The sequence below is a fragment of the Diaphorina citri genome, unplaced genomic scaffold, assembly GCF_000475195.1.
Source record: "Diaphorina citri unplaced genomic scaffold, Diaci psyllid genome assembly version 1.1 scaffold2053, whole genome shotgun sequence".
Lineage (NCBI taxonomy): Eukaryota > Metazoa > Arthropoda > Insecta > Hemiptera > Psyllidae > Diaphorina > Diaphorina citri.
Window position 1 is genome coordinate 31689 of NW_007379478.1, and position 17700 is coordinate 49388.

Below are 17700 nucleotides of genomic sequence, written 5' to 3' on the forward strand. Positions count from 1 at the left end.
TTAACTACATTTATTGTATATCTTTTATGTCTAGGGGGTGGCGTTTTTAAGTACTGTGGTATTGACACCGACATTTATACCCCCTAAGCATAAAAATGCTAGAAAAGATACAGAAAATTAAGTTAAGTACAACTAAAAAAAATTTATCACATAGCGTTTTATAATGAGTACGACATTAATGGTCTTTTTTTTTTGTTTTTTTTTTTTTTATCATGTCACATTCTCATAGTACCTCTGTTGTCATGTTAGAGGTATTCATGTTGTCATGTACTCATGATGTCATATAATATTCATGTATTTGTCACAATGTCATATTCATCTTATACATAGAACCGGCACAGGCCTATCTTCAATTTCAAATCTATCAACCCGACCACTAGCAATAATAGATACTAGAAGTTTCGGAACCATTCATCAACCATCATCAGAACTTCAACACGAGAGCTTACAGCATCAAAAACAAGAGATAACAACAAGCATTAGGGGAAAAACTTGATATTGAAAAAAAAAAAAAAAAAAAAAAAATGGGCCAACAAAAAGTTTTTACAACCCTTCTTTTTCTCTTCTCCTTTTTCTTCTTCTCCTCCCATTATTCTTCTCCTTTTTCTCCTTCTTCTCCTCCTCCTCCCATTATTCTTCTCCTTTTTCTTCTTCTCTTCCTCTTTCTGCTTCTCTTCCTCTTTCTCCTCCTACACAAATCTTAGAGATAGAGAAAGAGAGGAGAGAGTGAGAGAGAAAGAAAGATAGAGGTAGGAGGAGAGAGAGATAGAGAAAAATCTCAGCGTTTTATTACTTCGAAAGTTAGGTATATCATAAGCTCTCTCTCCCTCTCTCTGACCTTTTCTTTTTCTCTTCCTTCTTTCTCTCTTTTTTTTATTAACTTAATGCATGAGGGAATGCGAAACGAGGAGGATAGAGAGAGAAATTTGTCTCTCCCTCCTTTTCGAAAAGGAGAGAAAAAAAAAGAGAGGGAGAAAGACGAAGATAGAGGGAGAGAGCGAGAGGAGAAAGAGTGGGAGGGTGGGACAAGACGAGGGGAAAAAGAGAGAGAGGGAGAGAAAGAGGGAGAGAAAGAAAGAAAGAGAGAGAGAGAGAAAGAGGGAGAGGAAGGAGTGATTTGAAACTTTTTTATTTCCTCTTCCTTTATCCCCCCTCTGTCTCCCTCTTTCTTGTTTCCCCCTCTCCTTCTTCCTCTCTCTCTCTCTTTCTCTCTCTCCCTCTCTCTCTCTTCATCATCTTTTTCTTCTTTCTATGCGTCTTATATTTTCGTAATATTGAAAAAGTTTTTTTCTCCCGTCCTCTTCCCTCTTGTTTCCCCCTCTCCTTCTTCCTCTCCCCCTCTCTCTCTCTCTCTCATCCTCCCTATTTCTCTCTCGCTCTCTCTCTCTTCATCATCTTTTTCTTCTTTCTATGCGTCTTATATTTTCGTAATATTGAAAAAGTTTTTTTCTCCCGTCCTCTTCCATAATGTTTCCTAAAAGTAGGGAGCAGCCTCTTTCCTGTCAAGAGTCCCCCGGGTAAAAATATGCATGGAATATGAAACCCCAGAAATATGCATAGAACAAGAGTCCCTTGGGGTAAACATATGCATGGAATATGAAACGGCAAGGTTCTTCTGGACTAGCTCTTTTACCCAACCACTTTTCCATCCAAAAAATTAAAGTCCAAGTTTTTCTTCTTCTTCTTCTTCTTCTTCTTCTCTTCACATCTAGGTACCTAACCTATTCAAAATGTGGGAATTCTAAGTAATGCAATTTATTTTTTATTATTATCATCATAGGTACCTACGTATCTACGTAATTTTACACTCTGTTTACATACACACAAGGGAGACATGCAATTTTACCCTCCTGTATGAGACGTCATTTTACACGCTGTATATTCAGCAGGAGATGTAATATTCCAGTTTCCTTCTCTGTGCTATACCTGCTCTTTTTTCCAGGCAAATAGAAAAAAAATCGAGGATGAGCAAAAGAGGATATTAGAGGAAAGGAAATAACGAGAAAATTCTGTTAGAGGGAGAGAGAAAGAGAGGGAAAGGGAGGGAGAGGGGAGGAGAGCGAAAAAGAGGGGGGGAGGAGATGGGCTCTTGCTAACCTCAAAGGAAAGAAGTCGACTAGGCTTTTAAAACGAAAGTCTCTTCTCCCTTATCCTTCTTCTCAAATCCTCCTCTTCCCTTTCCTCCTCGTTCTCCTCTTCCTCCTCCTTTCTCCTATTTCTTCTCTCCCTCAGGGGAGCTTTCAAGTGGGAGTGAAACTGAGAAAGAGTATGAAAGGAAGGAAAGAAGGGCCAGAAAGAAAGAGTGCGAGGGAGGAGAGATGAGGGAAGAAAAAGAGATGAGGGAACGTTCTATACGTTCTAGTTTTCTATTCTCCTTCTTTATACAACAGAATTTTCTATTATAGAATAGAATTTTCTATTATAGACTAGAATGATGTGAGACTGAATATTTCATGTAGAGGCACTGCGGGTTCTTTTTAGCACGATATACCGGGTGTTTCAAAACTAACTTCGAGATTTATTCAGGGTGGTCCATAGGACGCATGAACGTCAAGAGTTCTAAGATGGATTTAGCGAACCTAGAAATACCTACCTTGAGATGATATTGGAAGCTAGGAAGAAAAGAGAGAACAGCAAAAATACGAGGGCGAGAGAGATAGAGAGAGAGAGAGAGGGGGGAGGAAAGCGATAGATAGAGAGAGAGAGAGAGAGAGAGAGAGAGAGAGAGAGAGAGAGAGAGAAATATTCATTAGACAGTGGACACGGACATTAAAGCCATAAAAAATATGAATTAAAAATAAAATCTCTGTCCCGAAGTCTACTCCACTTTTTTAATAGTCACACAATACTCCCTATTCAGACTCTCTCTCTCTCTCTCTCTTTCTCTCTCTCTCTCTCTCTCCCTCCTCCTCCTCCTCAATCCACCCCTTTCTGTCTCTTTTGTGTTTTTATTAATGCCAATAAAAAAAAAAGAATTAAATCCCCAATAATAAGCTTTAAAACTTGACATCTCTCTAACTCTCTCTTTCCTACTATCTCTCTCTCTCTCAATATCTTCTAACTCACTCACTCTTTCCCTCTCTCACTCTCTCTCTTCATTACCCTCTCCCTCTATCACTCTCTGTCTCTCTTTCTATCTCAATCTATTCTCTTTCTCGCTCTTTATCCATTGAGCAATATTTTCTGATTAATCAGACAGTTTTACTGGGGGGTCGTTAAATGCGACACGCCTCCCCCTTTACATTATCTATGCTAAAATAGGGTGCACTCAGTCCCCTGTGATTATTTCCCCACTGACATTTTTGAATGTCCTCAATCGGCTCTCTGAAACTTTCGCTTTTGTTTGTTGCACATTGCATACCTAAGTAGTTACCAGGCGTTCATACAAATTTTGCTACTGTGGTTTGATAGAGGGAACTCTAACTGCTACAAACAAGGTCTTGTCATCCCGAAAGCGAAAAGAGAAATTAGGGTAGTAAAAAGCCAGCCGTTCCGAGAACTAAGTAACTATGTAGGTATATGACCTTCGCTTTCGACGATAATACACCCTTGACATTTTCATTTTCCTCGGAAAAAGATAACAAGCAAAAAATAATAAGTATCTAATAAATAAATAATAAAATAATGGTATTGTCACAGAATTGTATTGGACGATATATGTATATCTGGTATTTTCACCCCTCTTCTTCGCTCACCTCTTCTCATTCTGACTGCAACGCGTAATTTTTCCAGTAAGAAATTCTTACATTCCTTTTCCTCGTAGTCTTCTTCCTCCTCCTCCTCTTATTTTTTTATTTTCTCTTCCTCCATCTCCTCTTCTCGAAGGTTCAAAAGAGAAAAAAAGAGATGAGGGAAAAAACAAATACACGCTCCATATTTCCCACTTTTATCCGTCCCAATTCCCGAAAATTTCCCACGCAAAAAAAAAAGTACTAGGAGCAAAAGGAGGAGGAGGAAGAACAGGAGAAGGAGGAAGAGGAGGGCGAGAAGGAGGAGGAGGAAGAAGAAGAGAAATAGGTATACGGAAATAAAATTTCCGCAATGATGTGATATCATTTTTTCCCATTGTTTGAATTCGTAAATATAATAAACAATCACCGCTTTTGTTTTGTTTTTTTTTTTTTGCTTTCTCTCTCTCTCTCTCTCTCTCTCTCTCTCTCTCTCTCTCTCCAAAGCTCTTGTTTACTCAATTTCAGATGTCACGAGAGAGAGTTTTTCGTGTGGAAATATAGCGTGGGAGTGAAATGGAGCAGTCGGGGTAAAGTAAGGGTAAAAGGGGGGTAAAAGACAGGCGGGGTAAGGTGGAGGTAAAAGAAGGGTAAAATGTGGGAGGAAGGGTAAAGTCGGGGTAAAAGACAGGAAGGGTAAAGTCGGGGTAAAAGACAGGAAGGGTAAGGTGGGGGTAAAAGAAGGGTAAAATGTGGGAGGAAGGGTAAAATAGGGGTAAAAGACAGGAAGGGTAAGGTGGGGGTAAAATGTGGGATGAGTGGAGGTAGTGTGTGAAAATGTTATCACTCGAAAATGCGACATGTATTTTGTAAACTGATAACTCTTGTATTTGGGGATTTTATTTTCAGCGACTGTTCTGTACCTGGGGAAAATACACGGGCATTTTTTCACAACGTAAAATTGGGCTTCTAGGTATTAGCTTTATTTTATTTTTAAGAGGTTTGATTGAGGAAATATTGTAACTGCCAAAAGGTCTTATCGTCCCGAAAACGAAGAGAGAAGGAGGACAGGATAGGAGAAAATAGAATTATTAGAATCACCTAATCTAAAAGTTAAATTTCACTTTTTACCTATTTGGCTGAAAATCACTTTTTAAACTGCACTAAATATTTTTCTTTTCTAAGGAAGGATTGTAGATTTGTAAAGTTATCAAAGAACCGAATAGGCCAGAATGGGAGGGAATCTATATTATTATGTAGGTATACACAAATATACATACTACGGTATTATTATCTGTTTTTCCAAAACAACACTTCATTGTACCTAGTTTACATTGTTGTTGATAATAGACATCAGTCCCGTAGGTTGATAGATTGAAGTGTGTTTTATGATAAAAAAAAGCTCATTTTTTGTAATACATAAATATTTTGAATAGGTACATATTTTTAAAAAAAAATAATTGAATTGAATTAAAAGAAAATAAAAAAATCTAAAATAAATCCCCATATTTACAGCCACAGTTATGTCATAATTTTTGCCCTCATTTATTTATTTACATCAATTTTTTTTTTTTTTTTTTTTTTTTTTTTTTTTTATTTTTCCTTCCTAAATCATGTGTTTACATCAATTTTTTTTTTTTTTTTTTTTTTTTATCATGTCACATTCTCATAGTACCTATGTTGTCATGTTAGAGGTATTCATGTTGTCATGTATTCATGATGTCATATAATATTCATGTATTTGTCACAATGTCATATTCATCTTACTCGTATACATAGAACCGGCACAGGCCTATCTCCAATTTCAAATCTCTCAACCCGACCACTAGCAATAGACAGTAGAAGTTTCGGAACAATTCATCAACCACCATCAGAACTTCAACACGAGAGCTTACAGCATCAAAAACAAGAGATAACAACGAGCATGGGGGGAAAACTTGATATTGAAAAAAAAAAAAAAAAAAAAAAAAGGGGCCAGAAGGATTGGTTTTTCTATCGACCACTTTTTATTTTTTTTATTGAGTTTCTTTAAAAATGTCAAGTGGGTTTAACCATGTTGTGTTGAAAAATTAAAAGTTAATTTGGTTAAACAGTTAAACTTAAACTTCAAAGTCATTATTTTAGTTTGTTATTGACAATGCCATTGTGGTATTAATGTTGATTCTTTTCTCTTGAGCAGATCAGTTGTTTTTTGTTTTTCTTCTTTTTTTATGAGGTTTGACTTTTTACCACCATTAAAAACGTTAAGACTCGGTTGTTTCTACTTTAAATTTATTGGTGTGACAAACTGTTCCAAAAAATTGTGCGAACGGTCATACTGCTGTTTTCGACTTTTAAATCCCTTGGAGTCATTCTTGTCATTTGGATATTCTGTTATTTTTAAAAGGAAGAGAATTAAAAAAAAAAAGAAAGTTATTTGCAATGGTTTGGGGTGCTCTGTCGGTTCCTGCTGAAGCACCTAACCTAAATAAATAAATGAATTTTTGGTGTTTCAGCAGGAACTGATATGAACCAAATATAACGAAAAATATAATAATAAAATTAAAAGAAAAAGAGCAAAAGTATGAAAAAAAAAGTTATTAGAATAGAATGTAGTGGATTAATTGGCGGAGTTTATAAAATTATGTTGTTTCAAAAGATTAGAAAATATCTTCTAGGTGTTTTAAGGTTTAATCTTATTTATGTTGTTTGTTGTCTTTTTTATTTCTTTTTATGTTATATGTACTAGTTAGTTTGATAGTTCTTCTTTCTTTAATTTTGAAACCATCCCTGCAGCCCCTGAAACAAAGTAAACCAAAATTGTCATTAGTATCTTTTGTAAAGTCATTCTTAACCAAAACATCAGCCCTGATATATACGAGTAGATTCCCAGATATAATGGCCTACGGGAATTCTATCCTCAACATAGGTAACACAGAGTTTGACCCTTCAAATGCCCATCGAACAAGTCCCCCAAGGCTCCATGATTAGACCTTTAAAAACATCGAAATTCGAGGGCATAAATGACCTCCCTGAGGGAATGTCCTCAAATTTCGACAGGCAAACGAACCCTCTGTCCCTTTCTGGTCTTCTAATACATCCTTTGACCCCATTCTTCCTGTTTTTCCTTCCCTACCTTCTTCTCTTTCTTGTTGTTTTCCTTCTTATTCTCCTCTTTCTTATAAGTTTTCTTCTTTTTTTCCGCCTTCTTTTTCTTCTTCTCCTGCTTCTTCCTCTCTTTCTTGTTCTTCTTCTTCTCTTCCTTCTCCACATTTTTCTATGGAATTCGAACCCGTGATCTCTCTATTACCACGCGAATACTTGACCACAGTCCCGAATAAAATTAAAAGAAAAAGAGCAAAAGTATGAAAAAAAAAAGTTATTAGAATAGAATGTAGTGGATTAATTGGCGGAGCTTGTAAAATTATGTTGTTTCAAAAGATTAGAAGATATCTTCTAGGTATTTTAAGGTTTAATCTTATTTAGGTATGTTGTCTTTTTTATTTTTTATGTTACACTAGTTAGTTTGTTAGTTCTTCTTTCTTTAATTTTGAAACCATCCCTGCAGCTCCTGAAACAGAGTAAACCAAAATTGTCATTAGTATCTTTTGTAACGTCATTCTTAACCAAAACATCAGCCCTGATATACGAGTAGATTCCCAGATATAATGGCCTACGGGAATTCTATCCTCAACATAGGTAACAGAGAGTTTGACCCTTCAAATGCCCATCGAACAAGTCCCCCAAGGCTCCGTGATTGGACCTTTAAAAACATCGAAATTCGAGGGCATAAATGACCTCCCTGAGGGAATGTCCTCAAATTTCGACAGGCAAACGAACCCTCTGTCGAATGGTGCCATCTAAGGTTTTCTTTATTTTAAAGCTGCTGCTGCTACTGCTACAACAACAACAACAACAACAACATAAAAGCTAAGGCACACAGACTACAGAGGCTATTAGAGCTAATATGTACCTTCATACGTACCTACATATAGGTAGGTATATTAGACTATGAACGCTAGTATCCTCCTTTAGCGCCTTTCAGCCTCATACATTGTGGCACTTCAGCTCTAAAACTCTTCTATCTACATATCTACATAGTCATATATGCTATTAAGAATCTCCCCACTTAGGCCTTAGGCCGTTCTCACACGGGTCCAAAGAGAAAGATTCGTAAAAGAGAAAAGGAAAGAAAGGAATTGGAAGCGTAGTCGCGCAGTCGCCTGGAAAGTGGAAAAGCTAAAGACCAGTACCGTATAGACCAGGGTTGTCCAACCCGCGGCCCGCGAACTCTAGGACTGAAGATTACATCAATGTTTGGTAGTTCATACATGTGCGAAAGTGCTTTTTCACGGTACCTCCTTTCACTTTCTTCTTCTTCCTCCTCTTCTGCTTCTATTTCATTCTTATTCTTTTTCAAATTCTTCTTCTTCTTCTTCTTCTTCTTCTTCTTTTTATTCTTCTTCGTCTTTTCTTGCTAACCTCAAAGGAAAGAAGTCGACTAGGCTTTTAAAACGAAAGTCTCTTCTCCCTTATCCTTCTTCTCAAATCCTCTTCCCTTTCCTCCTCGTTCTCCTCTTCCTCCTCCTTTCTCCTATTTCTTCTCTCCCTCAGGGGAGCTTTCAAGTGGGAGTGAAATTGAGAAAGAGTATGAAAGGAAGGAAGGAAAGAAGGGCCAGAAAGAAAGAGTGCGAGGGAGGAGAGATTTGGGAAGAAAAAGAGATGAGGGAACGTTCTATACGTTCTAGTTTTCTATTCTCCTTCTTTATACAACAGAATTTTCTATTATAGAATAGCGGAATATGAAACCCTAGAAATATGCATAGAACAAGAGTCCCATAGGATAAAATACATATATGCATGGAATTGGAATAGTCATCCCGGGTAAAAATATGCATAGACCAAGAGTTCTCGGGTAAAAATATGCATACAATTAAAAGCCTGGATTAAAAATATACATTATAACAACTGTTCTCGGTAAAAAGTATGCATAGAATGATGGAAACGGGATGAATATAATTATGCATAAAATTGGAGTTCTACTAAAGTCGAAATTGAATAAAAGGAAGTCCCAAAAAAATCCAAAAATCCCCCGCAGGCCTCGTTCCATAAATACACAAGAGGTTTTATCCCTTTAAATCTAATAAATCCCTGAAAATCCCACCAGTACTCTCAGACTACCTTTTTTTCCCTCCCTTCAGTACTTTCTCCCTCGGTTTGTAATTCACAGGAAATTCTGTGGCCCGCAGTCTCACGTTTCTTAAATCCCCTTAACGGACCCGTTTAATCCCTCGAAAGTGCGTCGGTGAAAAGTTAGTTTTCCCACCTCCGTCCTTCTTTCCCTTTCTCGTTTCCCTCTACATTCTTCTTCTTCCCTCTCATTTTCTGTAATAGTCGGGAGAGTACACGAATTATACAAGTCGAGATCTACGAAGGAGGGGAAGAGAGAAAATGGGAACGGAGAGGTAAAGGAGGAAGAAAATTGTCGAGAGGGATAAAATGGGGAAAGAAAGAGTGAGGACCGAAGAAAGAGGGAAAGTACTTAATGAGAAAGAGAGCGTGGGAAAAGAGTTGAATTTAGGAAAGAGGGACAAAAAAATATAAGAAGAGATACGACGAGACCGACTAGGGACCTGTCCGACTAACCACTCCTCTTTTTTTTTTCTTCTTCTTCTTCTTCTTCTTCTTCTTCTTCTTCTTCTTCTTCTTCTTTTTGCTCCACGCGCTATAGAGAGAGGAAAAAAAAAGTCGTACTGTTTGTCAAGATTTGGTCGAGATTTCTCGCACGTGGAGTAAAAAATGGGAAGTGGGGAATCATTCGTGGAGCAGGCCCCTGGTTAGGCGAATTCACAGGTGGATAGATAAGGTTGAGGAAGACTTGAGAGAAAAGGGATGGAGAAGGGAGGAAGCGTTTAATATAGGAACCCGAGAGTCCAAACAGTGATGTGCCGGAGAGGCGGATTCTCCAACTTTTCTTAGCCTAGTCTACACTACAGTAAAGGAGAATAATAATTAAGCTCGAGGGGGCGGGCCCTTGGATAAGACGTTATGGAGGGGTAGGATAAAGGAGGGTACCGCCGACCCCAAATAAAACTGGAAAAAGGTGCAGCAAAAGAAGAAGAGAAGGAAAACCAGGAAAAAGAAGAAGAACTCCATACAGTCATATAAATTTAGTCTCAATGCAATGCAAGAGGACATAGAAAAAGAAAAATTGCAACGCTAAGGGTTTCCACATACAAACAAACGTACAGTCAAGCACTGGTGGAGTAATAGAAAATATTAATAACAGAAGAAAAAGTTGATGATGGATATAAAACAACAAAACAAAAAGACAAATATAAAGAACATGGAGGAGGGAAAAGAAGAATAAATGGAGAAGGAGAAAAAAAAACAGAGAAACTAATGAATAGACGAGAAGAAGAAAAAGCAGCTTTTCGAGTAAATAATGGAGATATTAAAAAAAAGCAGTAATGATAACAATGATAAGTTAGAAAGTTGAAGTCGAAGGAAAAAAAAAGTCATACTAGTGGAAAACTAGCGTGATTGAATGAACAATAGGAGAGAGAGAGAGAGAGAGATTGATATTCTAAAGAGCCGAAAGAGAAGAAGAATAGAGGAAGATTGTATGTCCAAAACTCCAGGTATCCAAAATGACTTTTTTGTGCTTTCTTATCTGTGGTATCTTTTCTGAGATTACTACTTTAAACGAGAGTCCAAAGATTTACTTATGGTGGATTTCACCAACCTTCTTTTGAGCCCCTAACAGCCATGTTAATCCTCCCTATATGCAAATCAAATGAAACTTAACAGGCTGTTAGCCTAACAGGCCTTCTAAGGACTGAAAAAATATTGGTGAAATCCACCCCAAAAGTCATATACCTACAAAAATCTACTTAGAATAGAATAGAATAGAATATACCTTGTTTATCCTGCCAGAATGAGACTGAAAAGTCCTCTACTCTGTCCCGACCCGAAAAGTCCTGAAGTGAATACTTACCTCATAAACCTGCCAGGTGGAGCTGAACGGCAACACGGCCACGCCCACCATGAGATCAGCAACGGCGAGCGACACGATAAACAGGTTAATAAAAGCGAGAGAGAAACAGAACTACGTGACCATTTGAACATTTCGCGCTGATTGAAGTAACAAAATGAGGCAGAAAAGGAGATAGAGAGAGAATATGAGACGTTAACAGGGAGGGAGAGAGAGACATAACAAGAAGATAATATAGAAATATCAAACAAAAAGGAGCAAAAGGAAGGGAGATAATGAAGAGGAATTGAAGAATGAGAAGGAAAGATAGGAAGATATGAGAGGGGAGAGAGGAGAGGCAGAAGAAGAAAGAGATAAAGAGCGAGAGAGAAAGAGAGAGAGAGAGGGGGAGACGGAGAGAGAGAGAGAGAGAGAGAAAGAAAGAGAGAGAGAGAGAGAGGGGAGAAAGGAGAGGGAGAAGAGAAAGAGAGAGAGAGAAATAGGTAGGAAATTCTTCACAATTACAAACTTTTTTTTAGTTTTGATGAAGATAAAGAGTAGGTTTATGCGAGGGAAAGAAAGAGAAGGAAAGAAATGAGTGTGTGAGCGAGAGAAACGAAGAAAAAGAATGAAGGGAAGAGAGCTCACCTCTTGTCATTCTGACTGCAACGCGTAATTTTTCCAGTAAGAAATTCTTACATTCCTGTTCCTCGTAGTCCTCTTCCTCCTCCTCCTCCTCCTCCTCCTCCTCTTCCTCCTCTTCCTCCTCCTCCTCCTCTTATTTCTCTTCCTCCATCTCCTCTTCTCGAAGGTTCAAAAGAGAAAAAAAGAGACGAGGGAAAAACAAATACACGCTCCATATTTCCCACTTTTATCCGTCCCAATTCCCAAAAATTTCCCACGCAAAAAAAGTACTAGGAGGAGGAGAAGGAGGAGGAAGAGGAGAAGGAGGAAGAGGAGGACAAGAAGGAGGAGGAAGAGAAATATACGGAAATAAAATTTCCGCAATGATGTGATATCATTTTTTCCCATTGTTTGAATTCGTAAATATAATAAACAATTCACCGCTTTTGTTTTGTTTTTTGTTTTTTTTTTTTTGCTTTCTCTCTCTTTCTCTCTCTCTCTCTCTCTCTCTCTCTCTCTCTCCAAAGCTCTTGTTTAGGTAAAGGTAATTTTATTTCTTAGAATCTGCATAGGTACATAACACATAAGTATGTAGGTATGTATTTACTTCTTCATTAGGGGTATACATATAATTATTTATACAGGGTGCGCCAGAAAAACACTGACGGTGCACCCTGTATGTATACCTACCTATCTACTATCTAAGTAGGTAGGTACCTATGTATTTTTTGTACTTTTTAGTTCGAAGGCATTCGCTAATTTTGCCGTTAGTTTTAATGAAAGAAAACTTTCCCCGGGGCTTTTTAATAGCTTCAAACGAGGAGTGCTCGTTACCTTTTTGCCTTGTTCCTTATTGTCTTCATTAAACCTCGACTGACAGTGCCGAATAGTAAGTAGGGGGAAGGGGAGATCAGAACCCAGCAGTGTCGAAGCGTAAAGTGTTGAAGACCGGAGACCAAAGGACAAATATATTATTTATTTTTATTTATTTATTTACACGCTTATTTCCGGTGAAAATTACGTTTCTTTATTGTGTTCATTAAACCTGGACCGGCAGTGCCGAATGGTAATTGTGGGGCAAGAGGATGTGTTGGAGGTCAGAGCCCGATATCCAATACTTGTTAAGGGGACTATAGATTAGGTACATGAAAGTAAAATCAAATCAAGAATGATAATAAACTGAATATTAAACAAATTAGGTAGGTACATAGGTACTGATTTTCTCTAATCATTGCATGACGTGCTGCTAGACGCTACGAGTTTGGCCGATCTTTAACAAAGCGGGCCGACCGTGAACGAACCTGCCCGACCGTCAACGATGCTCAGTCGAACACTTACGAAGCGCCCTGAGTCGGTTTATGCTTCTTCTTGACTTTCTTCGGGACGAACATTGGCGGACAGTTGTGCGTCCGGCCGAAATTGGGGTGGCGGCCTAACACATTGTTTGTTGGTTTTTTACCCAGCTTGTTTTGCTCTGATTTCAATCCACTCTTCAATAAATAGCTCTCACGATGATTGGTGATGGACCAATAAAGCAAAGTCATTGTCTTCAACTTCTGGCGGACTTTCAACACCGCCACTAAACTTATTGTAATGCTGTGTCCACGCATAGTTGACGGCCGTCGATTGATGGTCAGTCGAAGAGGTGAATCTGTGTTGTCAAGGCAGTGTACGGATTCAGTTGACATCGATTGAGTCGATTGACGGCCATCGACTATGTGTGGACACATTAACAACTAACGAGGTTGGGAAAGTAGAAAAATGTGGAGGTTTTCCACATTTTTCTACTTTAGAGGTTTTCCAAAAAGGATTTTAAGACATTGCAAACAATCTAACGGAGTTAAAGTTCCAAGAATATTTTGGGTAATATCCCCTTATACCTACGCTTTTCTTGGGCGATATCAAAGTCCTCCGAATTCAAGGGACAAAATTGAAGGAATCCATGTACGAAAAGGTTGATTCGGTGGGGCTTGATACTGCCCCCTTTCTTCTTGTCATTTTAGGGGTATACCTTTTCTTCTAAGTAAGTAAATGGCTATACTTTGCCACTTCTCTCTCTCTGATATCTTCTATCTTTCGATCTGAAAGCAAAGAACAATTACCAAAATGTACCCATTAATTACATTTTTTCTCTCTCTCTTTCTCTTTCTCCTTCTCTCTTTCTCTATTTCTCCCTCTCTTCCTTCTCTAATCCTCTCCCTTTTGTTTTCTAGGCACCTAAGAGGGATTTCGTACTTTCTTACCTTTTCTATCCTCCTTTCTTCCTTTCTCTTTCTCTCTCTCTCTCCCATTTATTTAATTTTTCCTCTCCCTCTGTTGTCTTATCCTTAATCACCCTCTATCTTTTCCAAGACGATAAAGGAGGGAGAAAGAGAGAGAGAGGAACAGGTCCTTCGGTTTAGTTTTCTCGGGAACAGAAACCCCGAAATGTGACTCTCTCTCTGTCTTTGTGTTTTTCAAGTTCAATTAAAAGTTTCAGTCTTAGAGAACAAGCTAGACTTTTCGGATGGAGAGAGAGAGAGAGAGAAAGAAAGAAGGAGAAAGAGAGTGAGAAAGAGAGAAGGAGAGAGAGATGAAGAAAATACCCGGGGAGAGCTTAATCTGTTTTGATCCCCGGGGTAGGAGAGGGGAGTGGTAGGAGAGGGGTAGGGACAAGATAGGGACGGGATCCCTGAGGTCCAATTGGACACGGGACGGATTAAAATGGACGGAGACAAGTCCCAGTACACCTTTTAAAGCTGGATAGTCCCGGAATAAATGATTCGTCCAATCACTAGTCGATTATATCGATTATGGTTCTAAAATGGGGTGTACAAACCTCATGGTGGATTTCACCAATATTTTTTCAGTCCTTAGAAGGCCTGTTAAGCTAACAACCTGTTAAGTTCCATTTGATTTGTATGAGCTTAACAGGGCCGTTAAGCTAACAGGCTGTTAAGGGCTGAAAAGAAGGTTGGTGAAATCCACCATTAGTGATGTTAAACTCCCATTTAAATCATTGAATAAAAAAAGTTATGTCAGCCACTATCTATCAGGTAGACCTGACATGTACGGCTGAAAAGGTCCGCCTGCCAGATCTACCTGATACCTGATGAACACTCACCTATCAGGTAGACCTGACAGGCACGGCTGAAAAGGTTCGTCTGTCAGGTCTACCTGACAGCTGATGAGCACGCACACTATCAGGTAGACCTGACAGGGACACCCTATCAGGTACGCCTGTCAGATCTACCCGACACCTGATGAGCACACATACTATCAGATAAACCTGGCTGCAATGGCCTTAAAATTTACTTCTTTCGGTCAAATGAAAGCACCTAACACCCCGGGCTCTCGGGGCCTCGTGGCACAGAAGAGAACAACTAAGTTAGTGTAAAACAAGATGATGATGGAGATAGCAATCTTACCCCACCCTAATCTCACCCCAACCTTACCTACCCTCTCCCAACCTTAACTTACCCCTACCTCACCCTAATCTACCCCCACTCTAACCTACTTTTCCCTTACCCTTTCCTTCTCTTTCCCTTCCTTTTCGCCTCCTTCCCTTACCGCACAGAAAAAAACCCTCTCACAAGCAATTTTCTTCTCCAAAGTTTCGACTGAGGAGAAAATGTTCTTTTCTTTCTGTTTCTAACTCGTGCTTGTTTACAAACCCAAATGAGAATAATGCCTGAAAGAAGTCAATGTGATTTCGCCTGAAAGAAGAGGAAAGAGGGAGGAGGAAGAGGAGGAGAAAGAAGGGGAAGGAAGAAAGGAGGGGAGAAAGATGGTAATACAAGAAAAGAAGAAGGTAGGAAAAAGAAAAGCTACGGAAAAGGAAAATAAATTAGGAAGGACAGTGGAGGAAAGAGAACGTCATTTTGGAGAGGAGAATGAGAAAAAGGACTGCAAAACGGGACTGTGGTCAAGTATTCGCGTGGTAATAGAGAGATCAGTGTGTTTTTTTATTATCATTATTTCCTTATCCTATAATAAGGAAAGTAATCAATTTACTTTTCGCTGTTCATGTCTCTTTGTGTTTTAGTTCATGAGGGCTTCATATGGGTATTTCCTCGTCAAAGTACTGGACTTGTTAGACACTGTAAGTAATTTCACATTTAGAGTAGGTACTGAAACTTAACACATGAGGGCACGGTTAGCCCAGTGGTAACGTGCTTGGCATACAGAAGGGCGCGGGTTCGAATACCATCATCGGAAAAAAAATACTCTCATTATTATTTCGATTGAAAATGTTTCAACGGGTTACCTAATGACTAAAATTGAATTTGAAAAGGGGTACTAGTCCGGACAAGGTTAGGAACCACTGTTTTATATACATATATACTATTGACCGCGCAAAGTGAGTTTTTTTTTTCTTCTTAATTCGTGTTTCAGGTGTTTTTCGTTCTCAAAAAGAAATGGTCTCACATTACTTTCCTCCATGTTTATCATCATCTGGCTATGGTTATCACAACATGGGCCTACCTGAAATTCATCAAAGGTAAGTTAAAAATGGAGAAAAACCTCAGTGGTGCCAGTTAACGCATTTGACTTTGGATCTAGAAGTTGGTGGTTCGAGTCCAAGTCAAGTCATAAAATTTATCTAGGTGTAATAATTGGGGAACGATATTTGTGACAAGCATTCAAATATGCTTAACACAATTAAAAATTCCTTTTTTAATTTATCAAAGGTAAGTTAAAAATTTAGAAATGTTGTGAACATCACACGACTTTCGTCTTTCGTTAATTAACTATTTTTTGATATATTGGCAAAAAAAACCCATGGTGGATTTCACCATTGACTTAATCAGAGATTAAAAATTATACTAAGGGGAGAATTTTTAATACTCAAAAAAGGAGTTTTTAATGATACAAACAGGAGTATTTAAAAACTTCTCCTTTTTGGATCAATAAAAACTCCTTTTTGGATGATTAAAAATTCTCCCATTAATTAAATCTCTCATTAAGTCATTGGTGAAATCCACAATTAATCTGTTTCTTTTTCCTGTGCAACCAGGGGAACAGACGCTGTTCCTGGGCGCTATCAACTGTTTCGTTCACGTGGCAATGTACAGCTATTACTTCCTCTCCGCGTTCGGGCCGAGAGTTCAGAAATATCTCTGGTGGAAGAACTACATCACAATGCTTCAAATAGTGAGTAGAAAGTAGAACGAAATACCTATTATGGCATCCATTTTCTCGTCATAATTATTACGGTAACACTTGTATCCATGACAAAGAAAAATAGACATATGTGTACTTGACAATTAATATAATTATAATAAGACCGACAGAAAATTATGCGGGGGAAGAGAAATAGAGCGAGACCAAAACTGAGGTAGAGACTAGTGGAGAGAGGTTGAGAGAAAAGGGATGGAGAAGAGAAGGGAGAAAAAGGTATGAAGGGGTAAGAGCAGGGTAACTGACTCTCAAAATGGAGGTGCTGGGTTCGAATGTTGGCCAAGGCGGAAAATTTCTGGCCAACATTTTCATTCCCAGTTAGGCTTGACTGTAAAATAATGATTCTTGAAGAATTTGGACACATAAAAGTTGTTCCAAAAGGTGCCATTTTATTATTCACTGGTGGTTGACCCATCCTTTGTACGGGACCAAGCATAGGTTTCAATCGCTGTCATTTTGAAACAGGTTGAAATGTGACAAATTTGAGTAGCCATGTCACCCTCAGTGGCCTCAGTAGGTACTCTTCTTAACAATAATAAAAAGTAAAAATTGGTCGAGCCATTTTTCGTAAATGGAATTTGTATAGATAGATAGCTAAATATTTTATTGTTAACTCATGATTCCGAATTTCAATTTTGTTACCCATGTTAACTTTGTTCTCAGATTCAATTCATCCTTGTCCTCCTGCAGCATGTGGGTCTGATAGTGTTGGATTGTAAAGTAGACCTGAAAATCTCCTATTTCATTGTAGGAAACGCCATCTTGTTTATACTACTCTTCGGTAACTTCTACTACAAGACCTACATCAAGAAAAGGAAGTAAAAAAGCAAAAAAAGATTTTTCAATTGTGTTAAGCATTTTTACTTTCCTTATCCTATAGGAAGGAAAGTAATGTAATCGGGTCAAATTTTCGATGGTCAGTTTTTAGTGTCAAAACACGTTTTGAGGTCCCTAGAGCCTAAATCCAAAGTTTCAGCCATTGGTCCGTGTGTGTGTCTGTAAACAAAATATTTCGAGAACGGTAAGGCTAACGTTTGGTTAAAATAGGTGCTGCGGTTGGCGGTATTTTGACCGCTTTTTGGCGGTTTTCAGCTATTCCGAGAACGGTGAGAGCTAGAGACTTGAAATTTGGTATGTAGCTGTCAAATGTGACAAGGATGCGACACGAAACTTTTGATTAAGACCGGTGCAACGGTTGGCGTCATTTTACCGCTTTTTGGCGGTTTTCGGTGTAATTTAACAATATCTCGGGAACGGTATAAGCTAGAGACTTAAAATTTGGTATGTAGTTCACAA

At 38.4% G+C, this 17700-nt stretch overlaps 2 protein-coding genes across 2 annotated transcripts in view; one reads left to right on the forward strand and one right to left on the reverse strand.

Moving 5' to 3' along the window:
* LOC103518038 (octopamine receptor Oamb-like) overlaps positions 1–10725 on the reverse strand; it is a 17248-nt gene extending 6523 nt beyond the window's left edge. Inside the window, exon 1 of the mRNA XM_017447669.1 lies at positions 10645–10725. Within this exon, the coding sequence (XP_017303158.1) occupies positions 10645–10695 (51 nt within the window). The 5' untranslated portion in view covers positions 10696–10725. The remainder of the gene's footprint in view (positions 1–10644) is intronic.
* Positions 10726–15224: 4499 nt separating this feature from the next.
* On the forward strand, positions 15225–17311 carry LOC103518036 (elongation of very long chain fatty acids protein 4-like). Its single transcript, XM_026829946.1, has 4 exons — positions 15225–15325; positions 15619–15724; positions 16241–16377; positions 17068–17311. The coding sequence occupies exons 1-4, from the start codon at positions 15272–15274 to the stop codon at positions 17224–17226; spliced, it is 456 nt and encodes a 151-aa protein (XP_026685747.1). The 5' UTR covers positions 15225–15271; the 3' UTR covers positions 17227–17311.
* The last annotated feature ends 389 nt before the right edge of the window (positions 17312–17700 follow it).

Bases quoted from the DNA above. Each gene is read 5' to 3' on its own strand.
- LOC103518036 (XM_026829946.1), top strand. From the start codon at position 15,272: ATGAGGGCTTCATATGGGTATTTCCTCGTCAAAGTACTGGACTTGTTA. The intron at 15,326-15,618 runs GTAAGTAATTTC...TTCGTGTTTCAG, and splicing joins TACTGGACTTGTTAGACACT to GTGTTTTTCGTTCTCAAAAA. The intron at 15,725-16,240 runs GTAAGTTAAAAA...CTGTGCAACCAG, and splicing joins CTACCTGAAATTCATCAAAG to GGGAACAGACGCTGTTCCTG.